This window comes from Panthera tigris, chromosome E3 (assembly GCF_018350195.1).
Source record: "Panthera tigris isolate Pti1 chromosome E3, P.tigris_Pti1_mat1.1, whole genome shotgun sequence".
Taxonomy (NCBI): Eukaryota; Metazoa; Chordata; class Mammalia; order Carnivora; family Felidae; genus Panthera; species Panthera tigris.
In genome coordinates, this window is record NC_056675.1 from 39,591,634 (window position 1) to 39,612,830 (window position 21,197).

General features: G+C 63.1%; 1 protein-coding gene across 1 annotated transcript in view; it reads left to right on the forward strand.

Annotated features, from left to right (window-relative positions):
- Positions 1-339: 339 nt before the first annotated feature.
- PKD1 (polycystin 1, transient receptor potential channel interacting) overlaps positions 340-21,197 on the forward strand; it is a 44,014-nt gene continuing 23,156 nt past the window's right edge. Inside the window, exons 1-11 of the mRNA XM_042972338.1 lie at positions 340-554; positions 14,862-14,933; positions 15,040-15,111; positions 15,409-15,578; positions 15,942-16,613; positions 16,708-16,891; positions 17,983-18,203; positions 18,615-18,730; positions 19,143-19,269; positions 19,582-19,829; positions 20,263-21,018. Coding sequence (XP_042828272.1) covers positions 340-554; positions 14,862-14,933; positions 15,040-15,111; positions 15,409-15,578; positions 15,942-16,613; positions 16,708-16,891; positions 17,983-18,203; positions 18,615-18,730; positions 19,143-19,269; positions 19,582-19,829; positions 20,263-21,018 — 2,853 coding nt within the window. The remainder of the gene's footprint in view (positions 555-14,861; positions 14,934-15,039; positions 15,112-15,408; positions 15,579-15,941; positions 16,614-16,707; positions 16,892-17,982; positions 18,204-18,614; positions 18,731-19,142; positions 19,270-19,581; positions 19,830-20,262; positions 21,019-21,197) is intronic.

Below are 21,197 nucleotides of genomic sequence, written 5' to 3' on the forward strand. Positions count from 1 at the left end.
CGCCTACCCCCCGGGCGCGCGGCCGCCCTGCAGAGCGAAGGGCGGGGCCTGAGGACGCCCCGCCCCCTCCCGCCCCGCGCCGCGCCAGGAGCTGGAGGAGGAGCGGCGGCGGGCCCGCACTGCAGCGCGAGCGCGCGACCGGCCGGCCGTGGACGTAGAGTGCGGCCGGGCCCGAGCGCCGAGCGGGCGTCGCGCAGGCAGACAGGCCGTGGCCGCCGTCGGATCCCGCCCCGCGCCCCGCCATGCAGTCCGCGGGCCCCGCCTGAGCCGCGGCCGCCGGCGCCGGGCGGGCTCGGGGGCTCGGGGCCGGGCCGGGGCCATGCGCGCGCTGCCCTGACGATGCCGCCCGCCGCGCCCGCCCGCCTGGCGCTCGCCCTGGGCCTGGGCCTGTGGCTCGGGGCGCTGGCGGGGGGCCCCGGGCGCGGCTGCGGGCCGTGCGCGCCGCCCTGCCTGTGCGGCCCGGCGCCCGGCGCCGCCTGCCGCGTCAACTGCTCCGGCCGCGGACTGCGGACGCTCGGACCCGCGCTGCGCATCCCCGCCGACGCCACCGCGCTGTGAGTAACCCGCCGCCCTGCGCCGCGGGCCGGGCGGTTGCCATGGCGCCGGGCGGGCGCCGGGACTCGGGGGCGCCCGGGGCGTGGGGCGGCCTCGGCGCGCCTGCACCCTCGGCTCCGGGGAGAGGCCGGGCCGGGCAGGCCGCCGGCCTGGCGGGCCTCGCAGGGCGTGGGCGCGTCCCCGGCCTCTGAAGGGGAAACGCAGTGCGGGCCAGGCCTCTCCCAGGGCGAGGCTCCAAACGCGGTGAGGTCGGCCCGACTAAATAAGGAAAACCCGGGACCGCGGCCGGTCCTCAGCCCCCCTGGCCTGGGCCAGGGCGCAGCAGAAACATCCCGGTTTCTCTGAAAGCAGAAGTATCCCACCTGGTGGGGCTCCGCAATCGCGAGTTAAGGGGGAACCCGCGGCAGCGCGCGGGGGCTGCGTGGGAGGCGTCTGAAGGGAACCCGCAAACTGTTAGACGCTAATTAGAGGCTAATAGAACGCAGCCTGGGGGGAACGCTCTGCACCTGGGACCTCTGCAGCGGGAAACCAGTTGGGAGAGAGCTCTGTCTGGGATGGCGGGCCAGGCTTCCTGGAAGAGGTGTCTGGACAGAGATTCGAAGGATGTGTAAGAATTGGCCTGATGCTGAAGGAGGAGTCTGGAGGCTGCGGGAGGCGGGGAGGAGGGAGCCGTGTGTGCAAGGCTTGGAGGCTGCATTTGGCCATGTGTGGGTGTAGGGTACACCCCACTGTGGCAACTGCAGGGGCATTTTGAGGGAGTGGGGCAGGACGAGAGGTGGGCTGCGCTCTTAATGGACCTTATGCCCCTCGTGTCTAGGGCTCCGATGTTATCCTGGGGACAATGGGTAGGTGGAGTTGCCAGGACTGGTTTAAAATGCTGAAGAGCTATTGTCAGGTTTCCGCTTGGGCTCAGATGGTGTGATTTGCCCAAGAACAAGTAGCGGCCAGCACATGGCAGGGCCCCGTTTGCCTGAGGTGCTCCGGACCCGGAGTTGGAATGGGGAGGGTGCAGGGGACCAGGATTTGCAGACCGTTGTCCCCTGGCTAGGGGACAGGCTCGGGGCCTGCTGATCTGCATTCCTGTGGCCCTGTGTGGATTTCTTGGGCACTTTCAGGCACCTGAGCTGGGAGTCCCGTCTGTCTTTGGCCACATGCTGGAATCCTCTGGGGAGCATTTAGTGTCCTCAGACCATCCCACCCTGGGGATGGGCCCTGGAATTTGGTTCTGTAACATTCCCTGGGCGCCTCCAGTGTGTGGGCCCCTTTAATTAGGGGACCCGTGGCCAGTGTTGAGATGAGTTTGGATGTTGGCGGATAGGTGGGTGAAGTAGGGATGGGTACTTCTCCTGGGTGGTCTGGATGTCCTTGGGGCTTTGTCGGGTGGAATTGGGGGTTCTCCAGGGTCAGGTGGGAGCCTGTCGCTCAGCCACCTTTTCACTTAAGCCTAAGTTGCCATCCCAGCTGTCTCTGAGGTGGGAAATGGGCGTGTCGCCTGCACCAGCCCCTGTATAATCGCTTCCGATGCACCCCACCTGCTTCTGGATGCTGTGAGTGAAGTTACCCATCTCTGGTTGGCTGGGAGCTGCCGAGGTCAGGCCTGGCTCCTTCTTGTTCTTCTCTGGTTCCCCTGCTTCCCCAGCACCTGGTGCTGAGCTGGCCTCCAGGAGCTGTGCAGGAAATCAACTGTAGAGGTGGGTCACTGGGGGGCCTGCAGCGGGGCGCAGGCTCTGGAGCCTCTTGAGCACAGTGATGGAGCCCAGGACTGTTGCTTCGTGTGTGTCCCCTTAGGCTCTGGTCTTGGGAACTGGCGGGCTGGCCCAGCCTGACAGGACAGGATTCCCAGGTTGCTGGACCCGCTGAGCTTGCGATGGGACCCTGAGAAGTAGGTAGATGGGGATCAGGGGATACCCCACACTGTCCTTTACACTCCGAAGCTGCCTCTGGGAGATTTCTGGAGGCTGGGGGCCAGGAACTGAGGGAGATCGGGCTCCTCACTGGTTCCCCAGACTACCATCTGGGCTCTGTCGGCTGCCCCAGCAGTCTGTCAACCCTGCAAGCCCTGTGCTCAGGGAGAGGGAGATAGGGGAGTCTTCTCCTCTCCAAGGGAGAGGGACCAAGCTCAGAGAGGGCAGGGAGCCTGCTGGGTAAGGGTGTGCGTGGCCAGGGGCCCCAGCAGCCCTGCTTTCTGGGTGCCGCCAGCGGTTCAGGCCTGGTACCTGTGTCATCAGTCCCGTGGCCACCCCTCCATGAGACTCCTCGTATAGCTTGAGGTGCCCCAGGGCCAGACGGGTATAAGGACCAAGGCTGGCCCACAGGGGACTCGGGGCCTCAGCGCCTCATCATGCAGGATGGCCTGGGCTTCTGAAACCAAGCCTTTCCTGGGTGAGATGGTGCTGCTGGTTAGGTGGCCTGAGAGAGGTGACGTCACTAGCAAAGAGTTGCTGTTTTTAAAGCTTCATCGTGTACCATTGGAACATGCACAGAAGTAGGCAAAGTTTTGTGCTGAACCTCATGGACCCGTTGCCCTCTGCCCTGCCCTCCACACTCCCACCTCCGTTTTTGAACCAAATTCCAGCTCTCTCGTTCTTTGATGTATAAGCATTTTGGAGTGGATGGCCACACCGTGGTCTCCCCGAAGACAGTGGGTGATTCCCTGATCTCAGTATGTGTCTAGTGTGTTTAGGTTTGGGATTGTCTCTGTTTTTTGAGTAGTTTGAATTAGGATCCAGATACGGTCCACACAGTGCAATTACTGTGCTCTGTCTTCTGAGGAGGTATCACACACATCTCTTTCCTTCCTTATTTTCCCACATCTCTTTCCTTCCTTATGCTGCTTGTTGCAAGCGGCCCCGACTGGGGTCTGGGCTTGAACTGCACCTCTGCCATCACCATGGCGACATCTGGTTTGTCCCGTTGCCCTCCGTTTCCTGTAGTTTGACAGTCCAGAGCTGTGTTGTGTGGCAAGCCACATTTCAAGTACCCTGGAGGCGCTTGTGGCCAGTGGCTACTGCATGGGACAGGACAGCATGAAGGTAGAATGTTGGTCACAGGAGAGAGGTCTGGATGTGACGGTGCTCCTCCAGCTGTGGTCTGTCGATCAGTGTCACGTGTGGCTGGCTGTTGTCGGCCACCCCCTTCTCGGGATGTGTGCTTTTGGTTTCCGTCGGTGGTCTGTAGGACTAGGTTTGGAGCAGGAACTCGGTGGGGACTTGGTTCGTGGAGGGAAATATCAGGACCTTAGGGTCTTTTGTCACCTGGGGGTACTTAGGGCCTCGCCCCTAAATGACAGGAGGGAGCGAGGGAGACCGGGGAGGCTGGGCCCCCAGCATCTGCATGGCACACGGGCGTGAGGGGAGGTGGCACCTGTGGCCGTTGGGCCCGGTGTGTGCGTAATGTGTCCGGCTGTACGTGCCACGCGTGTTGCTGCCTTGAGGACTGGCCTGGCCACAGAGGGTCCCCTCCCTCTGTGGGAGTCCTCGTCATCAGACGGAGAGCCTGGCTGCTGTGTGCTGCGCCCCGTGCCTAGAGTCTGTGAGGCTCGGTTATTACGGTCAAGCCCGTGTTAAACCGAAGACACAGATGCGGGGAGTGGGCTGCTTTGGAGGCGCTGCCTGGACGGACCCCCGGCGTAGGTGACGCTGCAAGGTCTGCGGGAGTGCGTGCCAGACGGGGACAGCCTGGAGGGGTCTCTGAGGCTCGAGGTGACGGAGGTGTGGGAGAAGCAGGCGGAGAGGGTGGCACTGAAGGGTCCCTGATGGAAGTGGCAGGGAACACTGGCTGCTGCGTGGAGATGGGTCTCGGGAGGATTGGCACCTCCCGCGTGCCCAGCTGCTCTCCTCTCACGTTCCCCGAGCTGCACGGTGTGGCCGGCCTGCGCTTGGAAATCAGAGAGTAACGCACGTGTAGCGGTGGTTTCCCAGTGGGACACGGAAGGCTGAGTTGCCAGAGCTGTAGACAGGAGGGCACCTGCCAGCCTCAGGGTGTGGTTGGCCCCCAACTGGGCGGGAGGGCGAGTGGGGAGGCCTTGGCTGCGTGTGCACCCTTGGGTACGAGAAGGGACCGACACCGGAACGCCCACAGCGCCAGCAGCCAACCCTCGGGAGCCCAGCGGCGCCCGGGAGCCGTGAGGGCGGCCACCTCTGGGGATGGGCCCACCTGCAGGGGCGAGCATGTGCAGGCCGTTTCTGTGATGGGCGCCTGCGGCCAGAGCGTAAACGAAGGGCGTCTTACACACGCTCGATGCCGATGAGATACACGGCCCAAGTGAAAATGGGTGAAGGATCTGAACGGGCATTGTCTCCAGGAAAGACGCGGGTGACCAGTGAGCACGTGAAAAGATGCTCAGCATCCAGCTTTCAAGGAAACCCAGATCAAACCGCAGTGAGAGGTCTATCACCAAAGACGGGTCAGAGCACGTGTTGGTGAGGACGTGCAGAAGCTGGAACCCTCACGCACCACGGGCGGGCGTAAGACGGGGCGGCACATCGGAGAGCCATCTGCCAGCTCCTGCAAAGATTAAATGTGGAGTCACGGTAGGAGTCAGCATTTCTGCTCCCGGGTGTCTGTTCAGGAGAACTGAAACCCGTGTCTACCTATAAACTACCCACGGTAGCAGAGACGTGGAAACAGCCCCGGTGTCTAGCCCCGGTGACGAGCAGATCCACGGAATGTGGTCCATCCACACGGTGGAGTACCACTCAGCCATCAAAAGGAACAAAGCGCTGGCACCTGCAACAGCCTGGATGCGCCTTGAAAACATGTTCGGTGAAGGAAGCCAGACTAGAGTCCCCGTGTTGAATGATTTCACCGGTAGGAAATGTCCAGAACAGGCAAATCCACGGAGCCAGAAAGCAGATGAGTGTTTTCTCCAGCTGGGGTGGGGGATGGGGTTTGGAGATGACGGCCAAGGAGCGTGGGGTTTCCGTGTGGGGTGATGAGAATGTTGTGGAATCACACAGTGGTGATGGTTGCACAACCCTGAGAAGATGCTAAAAACCACTGAATTGTATACTTCACGACGGTGAACCTCAGAGCATGTGAATTACATCCGAATTAAAAAACAAATCTCTGAAGAAAAGAGCTGGGGGGGGGGTGCGCACCCCCACTCCCCACCACTGTCTCGTCCTCTCCCTCTGTGTTGCCATGTTCTGGGCTCCTTGCTAAGCCTTTTCTGTCCTTGATCTCTCAGTGCCTTGCCATAGTGCTGTGGGGTTGGAACCACACTTGATGCGTTTCACAGGCTGGGAAACTGAGGCTTCCCGAGGTGGAGTCACTTCCTCAGGTCACATGGCTGGTGAGTTGTGGCAGAGAAGTGATTTTGTCAGCACGTTCTGGAGCAGAGCCCTGGAGCTGCGCACGGGGGCCCGGTTCGACGAGGTGGCAGTGGGGACATCTTTGAGCGGGATTGAGAGGGACTGGGTGGGATCTGGGCTCAGCTGCCTGCTCGGCCCTGCCCTGTGCAGCCCTCGGCCCCAGCTCCCTCCTTGGGCTTCCCTCGGCCATCCACGCTGTGGTTCTTCCCGCTGACTTCCTGCCTGGTTCTAGGAGGGAAGCGTGGGGACCCAGGAGTCAGGACTCTGGCCCTAAGTCAGACCTGGGTCACGTCCCAGCTCCCCCATTTTCTTTTTTTTTTAAATTTTTTTTTAACATTTATTTATTATTGAGACAGAGAGAGAGCATGAACGGGGAGGATCAGAGAGAAAGGGAGACACAGAATCCGAAACAGGCTCCAGGCTCTGAGCTGTCAGCACTGAGCCCGATGTGGGGCTTGAACTCACAGACCGCGAGATCATGACCTGAGCTGAGGTCGGACGCTTAACCGACTAAGCCACCCAGGCGCCCCCCGGCTCCCCCATTTTCTGCGTGACCTTGGCTGAGTCACTCAGCCTTCCTGAGCTGTAGTCTCCACACCTGCAAGGCAGGCACCGTGAATAGATGCCCTCCCGGGGTTGTGGGCTCGTCCACAAGGCTCGGTGCTGAGGCCACAGTGATCGTAACTGTTGCCCAAGTGGCCCTCGGTTCTATTCCCCCATGTTCTTGGAGCCCGTTACTTTGTCCTCAAGCACCGGCTGCCGGGAAGTGGGTCCTTGGGACCCGCCCGCTGACAGACAAAAGCCCGAGGAGAGGACCCCCGGAGCACATGTGCTGGTGACTCAGATCTGAGCACATTGCGCAGACCCCACGGCCGATGGGGCAGGCACAAGGGAGCCCCAGCAGGCGGACCCTTGCACACCCTCAGCACCCACCTCAGGGACGCCTGGTGTCCAGAAGCCTTCCTGCCGCCCCTGGTCTGACCTTGGGGGTGCCTTCCACGCAGGGTCGCGCAGCGGTGGGGATTCGTGAGGCCTGGTGCGCTCCTCTGGTGTGTGGATCTCAGTTTTATGCGTTTGTGTTTCTGATGCATTCGAGTACAGATTCGTGACACTTGGAAGCTTGGAGGTATAAACAGAACGTGTGAATTCTCGTGGTCACCTTGTTCTGTGACCTGGGGTGATGTGGCGCCATTGAGATCCAGGGCCACGAGAGCCGCTTGGCACCCTCCTGCTGCTTGCCTGTGGTCACGCACATGGCACAGCCTTGTGATCTCCCTTGGGCTAGCAGTGTAGGTGCTCGGTGTTGGTGAGACTCGGTTTCCCTTTCCTGCTTCCCTGCAGGCTCATCTTGTGATTCTCCCCCGAGACCAGAGTGTCGTCTCCTGTAGGGGCCTCCTCCTCCTCTCTCTCTCGCTCTGCCTTGGCCTTGAGCAGTGAGTCTCTGGCCACTGTCCTATCACAGCTGGCTGGGTGGCCCTGTGGGACGTGGGTCCTGCCCCCACGGGCTACCCCTGGGACGGGGTGGGGGGTATTTCTCCCACCACTTGTGTTTCCCCCACGGCTCTTGAGACCCTGGCTCTCGAGGGAGACCCTGGCTGGGCTTTGGTGTCAAGTAAGGAAGCCATTTTGGATGGAGATGCACATTTTCCTTTCCGGAACACTCTGCAGTGGCCAGCGCCAGCAGCGGGAACCCAGACGGGCCCAGCCCGCTGAGCACTCTGGAATGAAAACACCCCGTGTGTCCTGCCGCTGTCTGGGGTGGTGGCGGCCGTCTGGCCCCGGGCACACTGGGGCCTGGCCCTCCGAGTTGAGTTGGGTGCCTGTGTGTCTCCACCCGGCCAAGGCGGGGCTGTGTCCACGGGGTGGGCCGCGTGCAGCGGGGGCGCCGGCCGAGCGTGCCTGCAGTCTTGCTGCTGAACAAAACGCAGCTGGAAAATGCAGCTCACGTCCTTTTTTCCCGGAACACCTCGTTCTTTGTGGCTTGGCAGCCGTCTCCGCCAAGGGGCCCGGTGGTGCCCAGCCGCCCGTGCCAGGGAGGGGGCTGCATCTGTGGCCAAGGTGGGCAGGGCTCTTTCTCTCCCTGAGGTGCTGTGGGCCCCGGCCTGGACAAGTGTGGTGGCTCCGGCTTTAGCAGCCCCCCTGGGCCCTGAAGGCACGGAGCTCGCTCCAGGGTGCTGGGGGCCACCCTGGAAAGGGCTTTGTCCTGAGGCAGGGCCAGAAGCCAGCTTTTCCTGCTGGTTTAAGCAGGGGACGAGGGCCAGTGCTCAGGGCAAGGCTAACAGCGCTGGCAGCCTCCAGGTTCTGGTGCCTTCACACCGCTCTGTAACCCTGCTGTCAGGCTGGTTTGCACGGTCGTCTGTGCCCAGCAGCCGAGTGGGTGATGTCTGTGTCCCTGGAAGGCCAGAGACCACATGCCAGCTCCCCAGCCAGAATGGGGAGGAGCCCGGCTGTTCTTGTCCAGTCTTCCGACTCTGGGAGGTGATGGTGGGTGTGATGGTGAGGAGGGTGGCCTCCCAGAGCCCCAGCACTACCACCTGTGGGAGGGGATGGTGTGTGCTCCTGGCTGGCTGTGACAGGTCTGGATGTGGTACCCAGGCACGGTGCCAGATCTGGAGGGAGGCTGCTTCCCCCACTACCCCCCCACTTTACTGGTCCTTTCCTCCCCTTGCCCAAATTCCCAGCTGCGGGTGGAGGGGCAAGCTGGACCCTCTCCTGGGCAGCCCTGCCTTGTTAATGCCCTGAAGGTGGCTACCTCTGGTGAGTTGAACCTGGAGCACCTCTCCTCCAGAGGATGTCTTTCCCTCCTAGTGTGGGGGACACCCCATACCTTCATCTCCTTTCTGCAGGTCAGAGGCCCCCCCACCCCCGCCCCCATGCCCCAGCCCAGCCTGTGGTCCCAGGGCTTCCTAGGCCAGCAGCATCACCACCCCAGATACCCGTGTCCTGTCCTGGTGAGGGTCCACTTGTGGGAGGGCAGAGCCTGGGTGAGGGGGCCCCATAAGATGCTGAGAAACGTGGGCCACTTCCTGGATCTGGAAGGTTCCCTCGGCAGGCCTTTCCTCCTCACCTTGGTGGCTGAGACAGCCCCTTGCTGATGCCCTGGGGCCGGAGGGGCCCTCCCTGTCCCTTCTCCCCGGAGAGCCTGCCCCTGCCCCTGCCCCTCCCCCGCGGGCCCACTCGGCATGTTTGTCTTCAAATCCGCTCCTTCCTAAACTTGAATTCATTAATTTAAACATCATCATTTCCGGTCCTGGAAGCCAGCCTTGCTCGCCATAAATAGATGGAATGAAAACAGAATGAGGTTATTACACTCAAACTGGCTCGGGTGCTGGGCTCCCAGCCGCCTGCCCCCAGTGCTGCTAGTGAGGTGGGGGGGAGGGGGGCGGTAGGGGCCCAGGTCCAGCACTCTGGCCTCTCCCCTTGTGCCTGGGCCTGGCTCCTGAGGGCGGGAGGGGGGCATGCGGGGTTCTTCCTTGCTGGGCTGATGAGACCTGTGGGGCCTCCGGGGAGAGGACAGGCCAGCCCAGGCTGTGTTTCCAGGAGGCCTGTGAGGGATGGAGGGAGGAGCACGGAGCCCTGGGCGTTGGATGGGGAGTGGGGTACCTTCTCCCCCTCCAGCAAGGCCGTCCTGTCCTGCCAGAGGGAGGAGGCAGCTGCTGGCTCACAAGGAGTGGGTTACATAACCTCTGCAGAGGCCCCTCCAGAACTCATTCCCCCCCCCCCCAGCCCTGTTTCCAGTGCGGCGGCCAGCTCAGGGGTGGGGGTGACAGGCTGGGGCCTGGCACTCACCCCCGCCGCTGACCACATGCGTCTGGAATGCGCAGATGTTTCCTTGGGGGCTCCGGCTGGCCCCCAGACCCCGCCCAGCATCTGGACTGGGGAGCGGGCACAGAGGCCACTCCTCTCTTTGGCAGAGGAGGAAACTGAGGCTGCTCAGGGCTGCGGGACAGGGTCCCAGCTTATCCCGGGCCTCTGGCTCCTCCACTCTAGAAGGGGACTGCTCTGGGAGACCCCCAGACTCAGGAACTCTCAGGACGTGCTGACTGTGGCCATCCTATCCTCAGGCTTCCACCTTCACACATCCTGACCCACTCCACTTTACCAGTGCAGCCCCTTCTGATCTCTCCCTGCCCTGCCCTGCCCTCCCCGGCCTGGGATGTGAGCAGGGGCGGGTCATAAGTGCTGAGCCTTGTGTGCAGACGGCACAGGGGAGCTGCCGTGGCTCATGGGATGGGGTCCTTCAGCAGCTGTTGCCGGCACTTCCACCTCCGTAGACGAAGCAGGGATCCCTCCACTAGGCTTCTGCTTTGAGCAGGAAAGATCAGACCCAGACATACAGGGACATGCGGTTGGATGCCTGAACCCCAAGGCCCGAGAGAATGTTTGGTCTGGAAAGTGGAGGGAGTCAGGACCATCCCGGCACAGGGGGACAGACTGGGCTCCCCGGTGACTGCTGGGTCACTTTGGGGGAGGAGAAGGAAGGCCAGCCTCTCGGCCTGATCCCTGGTGCCTGGGGAGGTGAAATGTGTCTTGTGCTGTCACGGATGTGTGCCTGCCCCCTGCTGGTGTGTGTGTCCCCAGGTCACCCACCTCCTCCCTAAGCTGGCCTGACCCCTGCAGCCTGGGCCTTGGGGTCCCTGGAGGTTGTTTGTGTGGGCCTCGGAGGGGCCGGGGAGTGTCTAACTGGCCCAGAGGGTGGGCCCTCTTTGCCCCAGGACCTCTTAAGGGTGCTGTCCGGCCAGGCTACTGGCCCTCCTCCCAGGAGGGGCCGGACACTGCTGTGCTTGGCTGTGCTGGGCCCCTGCGGCAGAGGCTCCCTGGGCATGCTGTGTCTCCCCCTTGCACTGCAGGACCCCGGTGTAGGGGCAGGGTGTCAGACTGTGATGATGTCACCTGGGGGTTACAGAGGAAGTCCTAGCGGCTGGGGGGTTGGAGCAGGGCTGGTGCGAGGCCTCCTTGGTGTTCCCCCAGAGCAGTGATGGCAAGAACAGATGGAAATGTGAACAAGTGGCTGTTTGGGACCTTGGGTCTGTGGGTTCCTTTCAGTTTCCTCCTTCTGGCATCCCCCCAGGGCTCCCCCTCAGGGTTCCTTCTGCTCTTCCCATCCCTGCCAGTGCATACTGTCATTGTGGCCTGCCCACGCACATGTTCCCACATCTGGGCAGGCTGGGGGCTGGGGCTCAGGACCTTTGGTGTGGCACCTGGCTCCTGTCCTGGTTCTGCCCTTAGGGTATGGGACCTTGGCCAGCAGGGTCCTGGGGAGCCTGCTGGTGTTTTCTGTGCCCTGTGGGCCAGGCTCGGCCCAGGTGAGTGCTGGGGTGGGGGAAGGGGCTCAGCTGGGGCCTGGGAGGCAAGGAGCACGTGGCCAGTGCCCGTGACTGTGTGACCATGATGGTGGGGCCTTCCGCGTGTGGGGGAAGGGAGCCTCAGTGGGGCGCGCTAGGCCAGGCGGAGCTGGATGGAGGACTTAACTGAGCTGAGGATGGCCTGGAGCCACAGGCCAATGAGGCCAGGGACAGTGGTGCCCTGACAGGCCAGGGTGGGTGCTGGCTGAGTGGCCTGGGCCCCGGGCTCGACCTGCCCCTCCCACCCACTGCCCTGGTTTCTCAGGCACCACAGGCGGCTCCCAGCAGCTGCCACTCATGATGGATTTTCCAGAAAACGGGATGTGGAAAAACATTTTAGGGATTTTCCTTCTTTCTTTCCTCTTGTGTTTGAGACCCAAGCTGGGAAGCTCTCCTGGGAACTCTCACCCCGTGCACCACCATCCCTGGGTCACATCTGGCTGGATCGTCTCTCTCCTGGGACTGTTGGTTCTCATGCCGCCGCAGCCTGATTGTCCCTCAGAGGCCCAGGCCCCCTGCCAGCCTCAGTTCAGACATCCGGGGGTCCGTACGTAGGTCTCACGGAAGTTTCTCATGGCACAGCCATTGCCACCGCAGAACATTGTAGTTGACCAGTGGGTGTGAGGCCGGCTGCATCTCCCTGGCCTCCCAGCCTGCCCAGCCCATCCCGGGAACCACCTGGCAGGGTCAGGCCTCTCCAGTCTTGGAGGTCCTGGGACCTACACGAGCAGGTAGGGGTGTGTGTGTGTGTGTGTGTGTGTGTGTGTGTGTGTGTATGTGTGTGTGTGTATGCGCGCTCGCACACACAGAGTTTTCTCCTCCTGCCCGTGGGAAACCGAGAGGCTCGCTGAGGCCAGCGCCTCATCTGGGGCACCTTGCTGGGACGGGCAGGGCTCTGGCCTTGAGCCCATTGTCAGTCACAGTACACCACCTCAGGGTGGAGGAAGCCTTGCTGCCCCAACCTGCTCTTCGGTGGGGCTCCTGGCCCCCCATGCCACCCGCCCTTGTGTCTGCTCCCCTCTGAAGCCCCCATCCCAGGTCCCCTCGGACAGTCTGTCCTTTTCTGCACGGAAGTCTCCACACCCCGTTTCTCGTCTTTCAAGGGCAGAATGAGTATGGGAAATGGGGGGGTGGGGGGACTTGCCTGCTCCCAAGATTGAGACGTTACCAGGGCGGCTGGGTAGCGCGGTCGGGTTAAGCCCCCGCCTCTTGACTTTATTCAGCTCAGGTCATGACCTCATGGTTGGTGGGATCGAGCCCCGCATCGGGCTCTGTGCCGACAGCGCAGAGCCTGCTTGGGATTCTCTGTCCCCTTCTTTCTCTGTCTCTCTCTCTCTCGATGAGTAAATAAACTTAAAAAAGACCGAGTTGTTACTGTGCACCCCTTTCCGGCCCTTCCTTTAGATCTCCGTTTGTCCAGTTGCAGAGAGAGGGACTGCATTTTGCGCCTGGATTTTTCTTGCCCCTGAGGGGGCTGCCCCCGCCCGGCGGCTCCAGGCTCTCTGACTGTAAAGCCTGGTTTGCCCCACAGGTGACAGGAGGGGCTCTGCGGCTCCCCTGGCTCCTGGGGGGGAGGGGGGCGGGGCGGCAGTGCCGCCCTGTGAGAGGGCTCCAGCTGGTCCTGCCCTTTCCTAGGCCCTTGTTGGTTGCCATGAGACGCTGTGTGGCCAGCGGGTCTCCACGGTGAAGCAGCTGTCAGGGGCCGTGGTGGGGGTCATTTCCTCAGCCTGGTTCCAGACGTGGTTCCTGGCATTGCAAGCCAGGCAGGGGTACTGCTCCAGGCATCCCAGCCTGCAAGGTCCCGGGACTCTCCCCTTTCTCTGTGTTTTTGGGGGCCTGTTTGTATGGAGGCCTGGTCTCAGCTGCCACTCAGTGCCTCGGCTCCTGGGAGGACCTTGATTTCACACCAGCGTGTTCTGACTAAGGTCCTGCTGTATTTGGAGCAGGCCGGGCGGAGCAGGACCCGTTTCAGAGGGTGACCATTGCGAGCTGGGTGGGGGCCAGGCAGGTGTCCGGGGATGGCGTGTCTGGACCGGGCTGTGGCTGGGGTAGGCGGGAGTCTTGAGCGTTTTAAGAGCTGGGTTGGCAGGACGTAGGAATGGTTAGGCTGGGAGGAGGCATCAATGGATCCCTGGCCTCTGCACAACGGGGTTGTCATTGGGGGCAGGGGTAGGGCTGGTGAGAGGTGTTCTGGGGACTTCAGAGGGCGGGAGGTGACATCTGGAAGGGCAGAGGCTCTGCGGGTGGGAGGCCCAGGTGTCATCACTTTGGAGGCCGTGACCAGGGTCTACTCAGACATGTGTGAGCCTGAGGAAGGGGTGAGGGGAGCAGTGGAGCGGGTGACCAGAGGTGTTCACCAGGTCAGGATGGTCCGTGGGTCTCTGTCCCAAGAAGTGGATGGGCAGGGGCCACCGTGGCCTCCACCCCCAGGCCAGCCAGGAATCTTTGGCTACAGAGCGTGTTGCCTGAAAGGCTTTGACTCTCCTGGAGGAGTGGGGCCAGGGTCGCCAGCACCAGGGGTCACGGTTCTGAAAACGTTCACTACTTGGATAAAAGTGCTGTCGTGCTGTTTCCATTGGGGTGTCTCCAATTGTTACCCACAGGGAACGGTTTTTTCCGTCCGTCTGTGACCTCTGTGTTTCTCTCACTGATTTCATGTTCTTTAAGTCTTTTTTTCCTGTAGTCCTCACCGTCTATTAGCAGTGTGGGTGCAAAGGGCATTAGGGCCTTTGATCCCTTGTCTAAATTGCTAGCGCTCTTCTCAGCTCGTTTTCTGATTTTATTGATATTCTGTGTAGAGGTTGCATGTTTTTCTGTAGTTGGATCATCTGGTTCGGATGTTTTATTTCTGCCTATCCTTTCGTGCTGTGAAGAGTCTGTCGCGTCCTCCTGTATTCTTTCAGTCTGTTCGGTTTTAGAAGAGTGTCACCTTTAACTTTGGGTCTTGGTTTTTGTTTTTCCCCACTGCTGAGACGTTCCCCTGTCACATTTGATTTTGAACCTCCTAGGGTTTATTGGGGTCAGTCTCTCACTCCTGGTGACTAGTGTTGTCTGTGTTAATCTTGTGTCCTTGAGTGGACTCTTGCAGGGTCAATATGTCTCCGGAGGGCCCAGCACGCGCAGCTTGTGTAACATAGCGTAAACCTACGTTTCGTGGTGATTCTTGCCCGGTGATGCTTCCCATTGAACCTGTGTACTACCGTGTTCTTACTGGGGTCCTGTTAGCCTTGGGCTTGGCTGCGTTCCATTGGCATTGCTGTGCTGTGGGGTTGTCCACCAGGGTCTCCTCCTTTTATCGGTCTTTGAGCCCCACTGTGTCTCAGGGCATTTTGAGACCATCTCCTTCCTGGAGCCGGCAACAGCTAGGCCCCTGGCCCTGGAGACCCTTGGGCTGCCATGCTGGGCCAGGGGGGCAGGGGACTGGTGGGGGCAGGGTGTGGATGGCGCGCTCAGGGCTCCCAGCCTTCTCCTGCTCCTTTGTTTGGATCCCATACCCTGGCCCCAAGTGTAGTGAGTGGGGGGTGGGAGGCTGCAAGTTGTGGCTGTGAGGAAGCCTCTGGGGGTGGGCCTGGGCCTGGGCCTGCACCTGCTTGTGTCCTGTCCGGGGCTCTGGGCTCTGGCGCTGATTTGTGGCTGCTCTGCTCCTTAGAGATGTGTCCCACAACCTGCTCCGGGCACTGGACGCTGGGCTCCTGGCGAACCTCTCCGCACTGACCGAGCTGTGAGTGTCCCCTCTGGGGGGGGGGGGGGTCAGGTGCTGGCTACCTGTCACCGTTTCGGTTATGGGGGCTCCCGTCAGACACGGCTGAATCCCCCTTTTCTTCCAGGGATATAAGTAACAACAAGATTTCTACTTTAGAAGAAGGATTATTTGCTAATTTATTTAATTTAAGTGAAATGTAAGTTGTGGTTTTTGGTGGGTGTTGGTAGCCGACCCTGAGGCCCCCAGTAACCCTCCCTGCCGTCCTGCCCTGGCCTCCGGGCCCACTCCCATTTGAGACCAGGCCCCGAGGGCTGTTTGCTCGCCTGCTGGAGCCCTCCGAGGGCCCGGCGGGCTGCCACAGGGGTGGTGGGACGCTGTGTGTGTCGGGGCGCCCCCGGCCCCCACTCCCTGGGGCGAGGCCAGTGCAGACTTCCTCGAGGGCCCCTCATCTGCCCTGCCGACTCCTGAGCGCCCGGCCCTGTGCCTCCTGCAGAAACCTGAGCGGAAACCCACTGGAGTGTGACTGTGGCCTGGCGTGGCTGCCTCGCTGGGTGGAAGAGCAGCGGGTTCGCGTGGTTCGGCCCGAGGCGGCCACGTGTGCTGGGCCCGGCCCCCTAGCTGGCCGGCCCCTGCTCGGCGTCCCATTGTCAGATAGCGGCTGTGGTGAGTATGGCTGAACGTGACCAGCTCGGTCCTTCTCTGTCGGCTAGGACCCCGTAGGTGTTCCAGGGTCACCGGCCTGGGGGGTGGTGGCAGGTGGGACTCTGGGAACAGAGGCACCTGGGCAGCAATTATGGCTGCTGAGACAGACCAGGTCGGGGGTCAAGGGAGCAGTGCAGGTGGGAGGAGGGGAGGGTGGTGAGTGCCAGGCGGGGGGGGGGGGGGGGGGGTTGCGACGTGATCTGGGGTCTAGGATGGGGCACAGACACCGTAGGGGTGGGGCCTGCCTGGGGACCAGCCTACGGTGGGGGCAGGGGTGCAGCAAGGGCGGGGCCCGCCCAGGACCAGGCTGTCTGCTCTGTCCAGGTGAGGAGTACATCGCCTGCCTCCCGGACAACAGCTCCGGTGCCGTGGTGCCGGTGGCCTTCTCCACTGCCCACGAGGGCCCGCTGGCACCCGAGGCCTGCGGCGCCTTCTGCTTTGCGGCTGGCTGGGGCCTCGGGGCCCTCTCGGACCAGGGCTGGTGCCTGTGTGGGGCGGCCCAGCCCCCCAACGCCTCCTCGGCTTGCCTACCCTTGTGCTCCAGCCCCCCGCTGCCCCTCGCCCCTGCCTGCGGGGGCCCCACCCTCCTTGAGAACGTCTTCCCTGCCTCCCCAGGGGCCGCCCTGGTGGGGCCTCCAGGACCCCTGGCCTCTGGCCAGCCAGCAGCCTTCCATATCACTGCCTCCCTGCCCGTCAGCTCCACACACTGGGACTTTGGTGACGGCTCCCCTAAGGTGGATGTTGCTGGTCCTGCCACCACTCACCGCTATTCCCTGCCCGGCCACTACCAGGTGACAGCCGTGCTGGCCCTGGGGGCTGGCTCAGCCCAGCTAGGGGCCAAGGTGCAAGTGGAGGCGGCCCCTGCTGCCCTGGAGCTCGAGTGTCCAGTCTCGGTACTCAGTGATGAGACCCTCAAGCTTGGCGTCCGAAATCGTGGTGGCTCCGGCCTGGAAGCCACCTACAGTATTGTGTCTTTGGGCGAGGAGCCAGGTCGAGGTGGGTGCCTTCTCGCCCCCAGGGGCTGGAATGGGTGGGGCAGTCCTGGCTGGGCCCACACTGATGCCCCCATCCCTGCCTGCTGACTCCCCAGTGGTGCATCCGCTCTGCCCCTCGGACACCGTGATCTTCCCCGGTAATGGGCACTGCTACCGCCTGGTGGCCGAGAAGGCCGCCTGGCTGCAGGCACAGGAGCAGTGCCGGGCCTGGGCCGGGGCCGCCTTGGCCATGGTGGACAGTCCCGCCGTCCAGCACTTCCTGGTCTCCCAGGTCACCAGGTACCTGCCCCCACCCCCAGACAGGCTGTGAGGTGGGATCCCCGGAATGCTGGGTCGGAGACAGAGCCTAAGTCTTGAGGAGGGTCAGGAGAGGTGGGGGTGCTTGGAGGGGCCAAGGCCGGCCGGCCGGCCTGAGTGGGGCCTGGGAGCCCTGCTCATCTGACACCGTCTCATCAGCGTTTCAGACACAGATGTGGAGGTACGGGTAGGGTAGGGGATGCATCACAGATCCCACGTGCTGCCCACCCCCTGCTGTCCCCTGCCGAGCCCCTCCTGGCAGGGGCAGGGACAGTTCTGGTGTGACCATGGAGGCCACCCACGCACAAGGAACCTCTTGGACGCCTTCGTCCCCCCAGGCCCGCGAGGAAATGTGCTCTCCTATAGCAGGCATCGCCCCTGCCTCTGCTCTCAGCACCTGCCAGGGCTGGGAAGGGAATGGAGGCTGGACGCCTGCTTCTCCCAGAGTCCCTGTTTGGGGAGGTGTCGATTGCAGTGTGGATCGCACCCTGGACATCCTCAGTGTCCACCAGAGGAACTCGAGGCCCAGAATGGTCCGGGCCCTTGCCCAGGGTCACTCGGTTAACTGGCGGTAGCCGGGCCCCAGTGCCTGGCTCTGGCTATAGCACCTCACTCCTCTCCGTGTGCCATCGTTTGTCCCCGTTCCTGACCTTGTGTCTATCAGCCCAGTCCCCAGGAGGGCCCTCCTACCTTGTCAGAGCTATGAGGTGTAGCGTTTGGGGAGCTGATGTTCAGGCGTCTTGCTCCCCAAATGCAACACCTGGAGCCTTCTCACGGAATAAGCGTGGGTGTGTGCAGCCTTTGGCCACACTGAGGCCTGTCCCGGCAAGGAGCCCTCAGCTGGGCCCCTGGCCCCATGGGCAGGTGGGGGTGGACATTGCCGCCACCTTGCTTGCCAGGTCCTTTTTCTGAGCCTCATTTTTCCTCGTCTCGAAAGCGGGGGGAGGGACAAGGTCTCACCTGAGGGGCTGCTGTAGGGAATGAGGAAGAAGCTCCCAGAGACACAGGGCAGATGGAGGGGTGTCTTTGGAGAGCCCCCCCGAGTGCCCTCTCCCCCCACCGTCTGCCTGCAGGAGCCTGGACGTGTGGATTGGCTTCTCAGCTGTGGAGGGGGCTGAGGCGGGCCCTGCTGTGCGGGGTGAGGCCTTCAGCCTGGAGAGCTGCCAGAACTGGCTGCCTGGGGAGCCGCACCCTGCCACGGCTGAGCGCTGTGTGCGGCTTGGGCCCGCGGGGCAGTGCAACACGGACCTGTGCTCGGTGCCCCACAGCTACGTCTGTGAGCTCCGGCCTGGAGGTGCGCTTGGGGCTACCGGAGGGGCTAGGGGGCACCTTGTGTCCTGGACCAGGACAGCTGCCTCCCTAAATGATGAAAGGTCTCCTGGCCACCCTGGGAGCTCCTCCGCATGGCTGTCCCGCCCCCCGCCCCCCCCCTCCCCCAGCCCCCAACCACGCAGTGTTTCCCGGCTGCCCCAGGACAGTCCCGTCTCTCACCCAGGCTCCTTCCTAGCTGCTCAGTGTCGGTTTGGGGTTTGCTGAGCACCTGTTGTCCCAACCTGAGCCTGTACCAGATGAAGCAGACAGAGGGGGAGGGGGCTGGGGGGCTACCGGCAAGTGGCTCAGTCCTGGGTCTGGCCCTGCCTGGGGCCCGCGGACACTCTCTTCCTTGGCCCGCGACCAGCACCTTACTGTACACGCGCTGTCCCAGGTCCTGTGTGGGATGCGGAGAACTTCCTCGTGGGAGCGCCCCCTGGAGACCTGCAGGGACCCTTGAGTCCCCTGGCACAGCAGGAGGCCCTGTCAGCCCCCCAGGAGCCTGTCGAGGTAGGCTGACCCCAGGACCCTCCACGACCTGATCTGGAGACTTAGCCTTGGCCTGGCTTGTGAGTGTCTCTGAAACACAAGCTCTTTTTTCTGGACCTTTAACGTCCTACCTGCCGAGGAGAGACGCGTAGGAAGCCCACTGCCGTGCAAAGGGGAGAGGTACCCGCCCGGGTAGCTCAGAGAGCTCTGAGTGCTCCTCAGTGTTTTCTCTGGGTGTTTGTGGATTTTTAAAAAACAAGGTCAGGGTCCTGCTGCCCACAGATGGTTTTGACCTGGCTTTTTGTCTCGAGTGACCGTTAGCCACAATGTGAAGCCCTGTCTGGGGGCTCCTTCCCCTCTGACCCAGTGGGTGCTGGGGGGGGGGGTGGCGGGGGCTGGGGTCCGTGGAGCTGAGCAGTCCTCCTTTCCCCAGGTGATGGTGTTCCCCGGCCTGGGCCTGAGTAGAGAAGCCTTCCTCGTCGCTGCCGAGTTCGGCACTCAGGAGCTCCACCGACCCGCCCAGCTGCGGCTGCAGGTGTTCCGGCCCGAGGGAGGAGCAGGTGGGGCTCCATCCCGTTGGGGCGGTGGGGACCTGTCCGTGCCGTCACGTGTAGTGGCTCCTTGGCTATCGGACTGGTCTCCAGCCTTGAGATGCACAGAGTGGGGTCTGTAGAGAAAGCGACTCCTGCTCGGTGTCGCCGGGACTCGCCCGAGTCGGTCAGCTGGCTTGGTGTCAGGAGCAATAGAGGGGGATGGTGGGGGTGGGGGTGGGCGTGCTGCCTGGCAAGACCTCGTGTCTCCCTGGGGTGGGGTGTCCCCGACTGGGGCTCACGAGCAAGCGGGGGTCCCTGACACCCCTCCTCTCCTTGCAGGGGCCCCAGGACATGGCGGGGAGCCCGAGAGCGCGTCCCTGGAGAGCCAGGCTCTGCCGGTGCCCGCGTGCACCCCAGAGGGACGCTGGTGCCCCCAAACTGGTATCCCCCTGTCACCGGACACCCTCTGCCGGCCCCGGGCCTGTGCCAACGCGTCCACGTCAGGGCCAGGGCCCCCTGGGACCTCCTGTGTGCTCTGGAAGGAGTTTCTGTTCTCCGTGCCGGCAGGCCCTCCCACCCAGTACTCAGTACGTGTGCTGGCCCTGCTGCCTGAGGCCTGGGTCTCTCCCTGAAGCACGGACAGTACACTCTTCCGCTTGGCGCACCAGGCCCTTGCCTTTCTCCGGCTTTGTCCTTGTCCTTGCTCACCCCCCGGCATGAGAAGCTGCCACCCGGGCCCTTCTGCTTGTCCTGCCCCTGCCTGGCCCGCATCCTGGTCCTCTGCCCGGCACACGGCCCATCCCTCTGAGCCTGTCTGTCAGCCCCCTCCATGAGGGCCCGGGGGAGTGAGTGAGTGAGTGAGTGAGTGCCCGAGAGCCGGGCCCCCTGTGGGTGTGAGTCTAGATTACCCCAGGTGGATCCCGCCTGCCTGCTGGAGACCCTGGTCCTGTGCTCCCTGTAGCCCCCCGCCCTGCAGCGTCCTGCTGGGAGGGCCCGACACAGCCTGCCTCCTTCCTGCAGGTCCCCTTCCAGGGCCAGGACGGCCCCCTGCTCCCCGGTGACCTCGTCACCTTGCAGCACGACGCTGGACCAGGTGCCCTCCTGCACTGCTCGCCGGCGCTCGGACCCCCTGGCCCTGAGGCGCCGTACTTGTCCGCCGTGGCCTCGGCCTGGCTGGCCCACCTGCCCGCCCAGCTGGAGGTGGCCCCGACTGGCCCCGCCTGCGCCCTGCGGCTGCTCGCCGCCACAGAGCGCCTCACCCCTCTGCTCGGCCTGAGGCCCAACCCGGGGCTGCGGCGGCCTGGGCACTATGAGGTCCGGGCCACGGTGGGCAACAGCGTGTCCACGCACAACCTGTCCTGCGACTTTGATGTGCTCTCCCCGGTGGCTGGCCTGCGTGTGGCCCATCCCACCCCCCACGATGGCCGCCTCTATGTGCCCACCAACGGCTCGGTCTTGGTGCTCCGGGTAGACTCGGGCACCAACGCCACGGCCACGGCCCACTGGCCCGGGGGCAATGTCAGCGCACCCTTTGAGGCCGCCTGCCCTGCCCCGGTGGCTGCCCTGGTGCCCAGCTGTGCTCTCGAGGCCAACACCACCCTGTTCTCGGTGCTGGCCCTGCCCGGCCTCCGTGAGGGCGAGCACACGGTGGAGGTGGTGGTGGAGAACAGCGCCGGCCGGGCCAACCTCAGCCTGCAGGTGAAGGCCGAGGAGCCCATCTGCGGCCTCCGGGCCACACCCAGCCCCGAAGCCCGGGTGCTGCAAGGCGTCCTGGTGGTGAGTGAGGCGGGGAAGGCGGCCCGGGGTTGGTTTCTGGGCAGGTTCTGTTCTCGGGCTCCTCAGACAGGTGGTAGTTCCCAAGTTAGTGAGGAACCACCTGTCAAACAGCAGCTCTGAGCATCTGCGGTCTCTCCCACCGCCCCTGAGCAGCTCTACCCTCATGGAGCCTGAGTGTC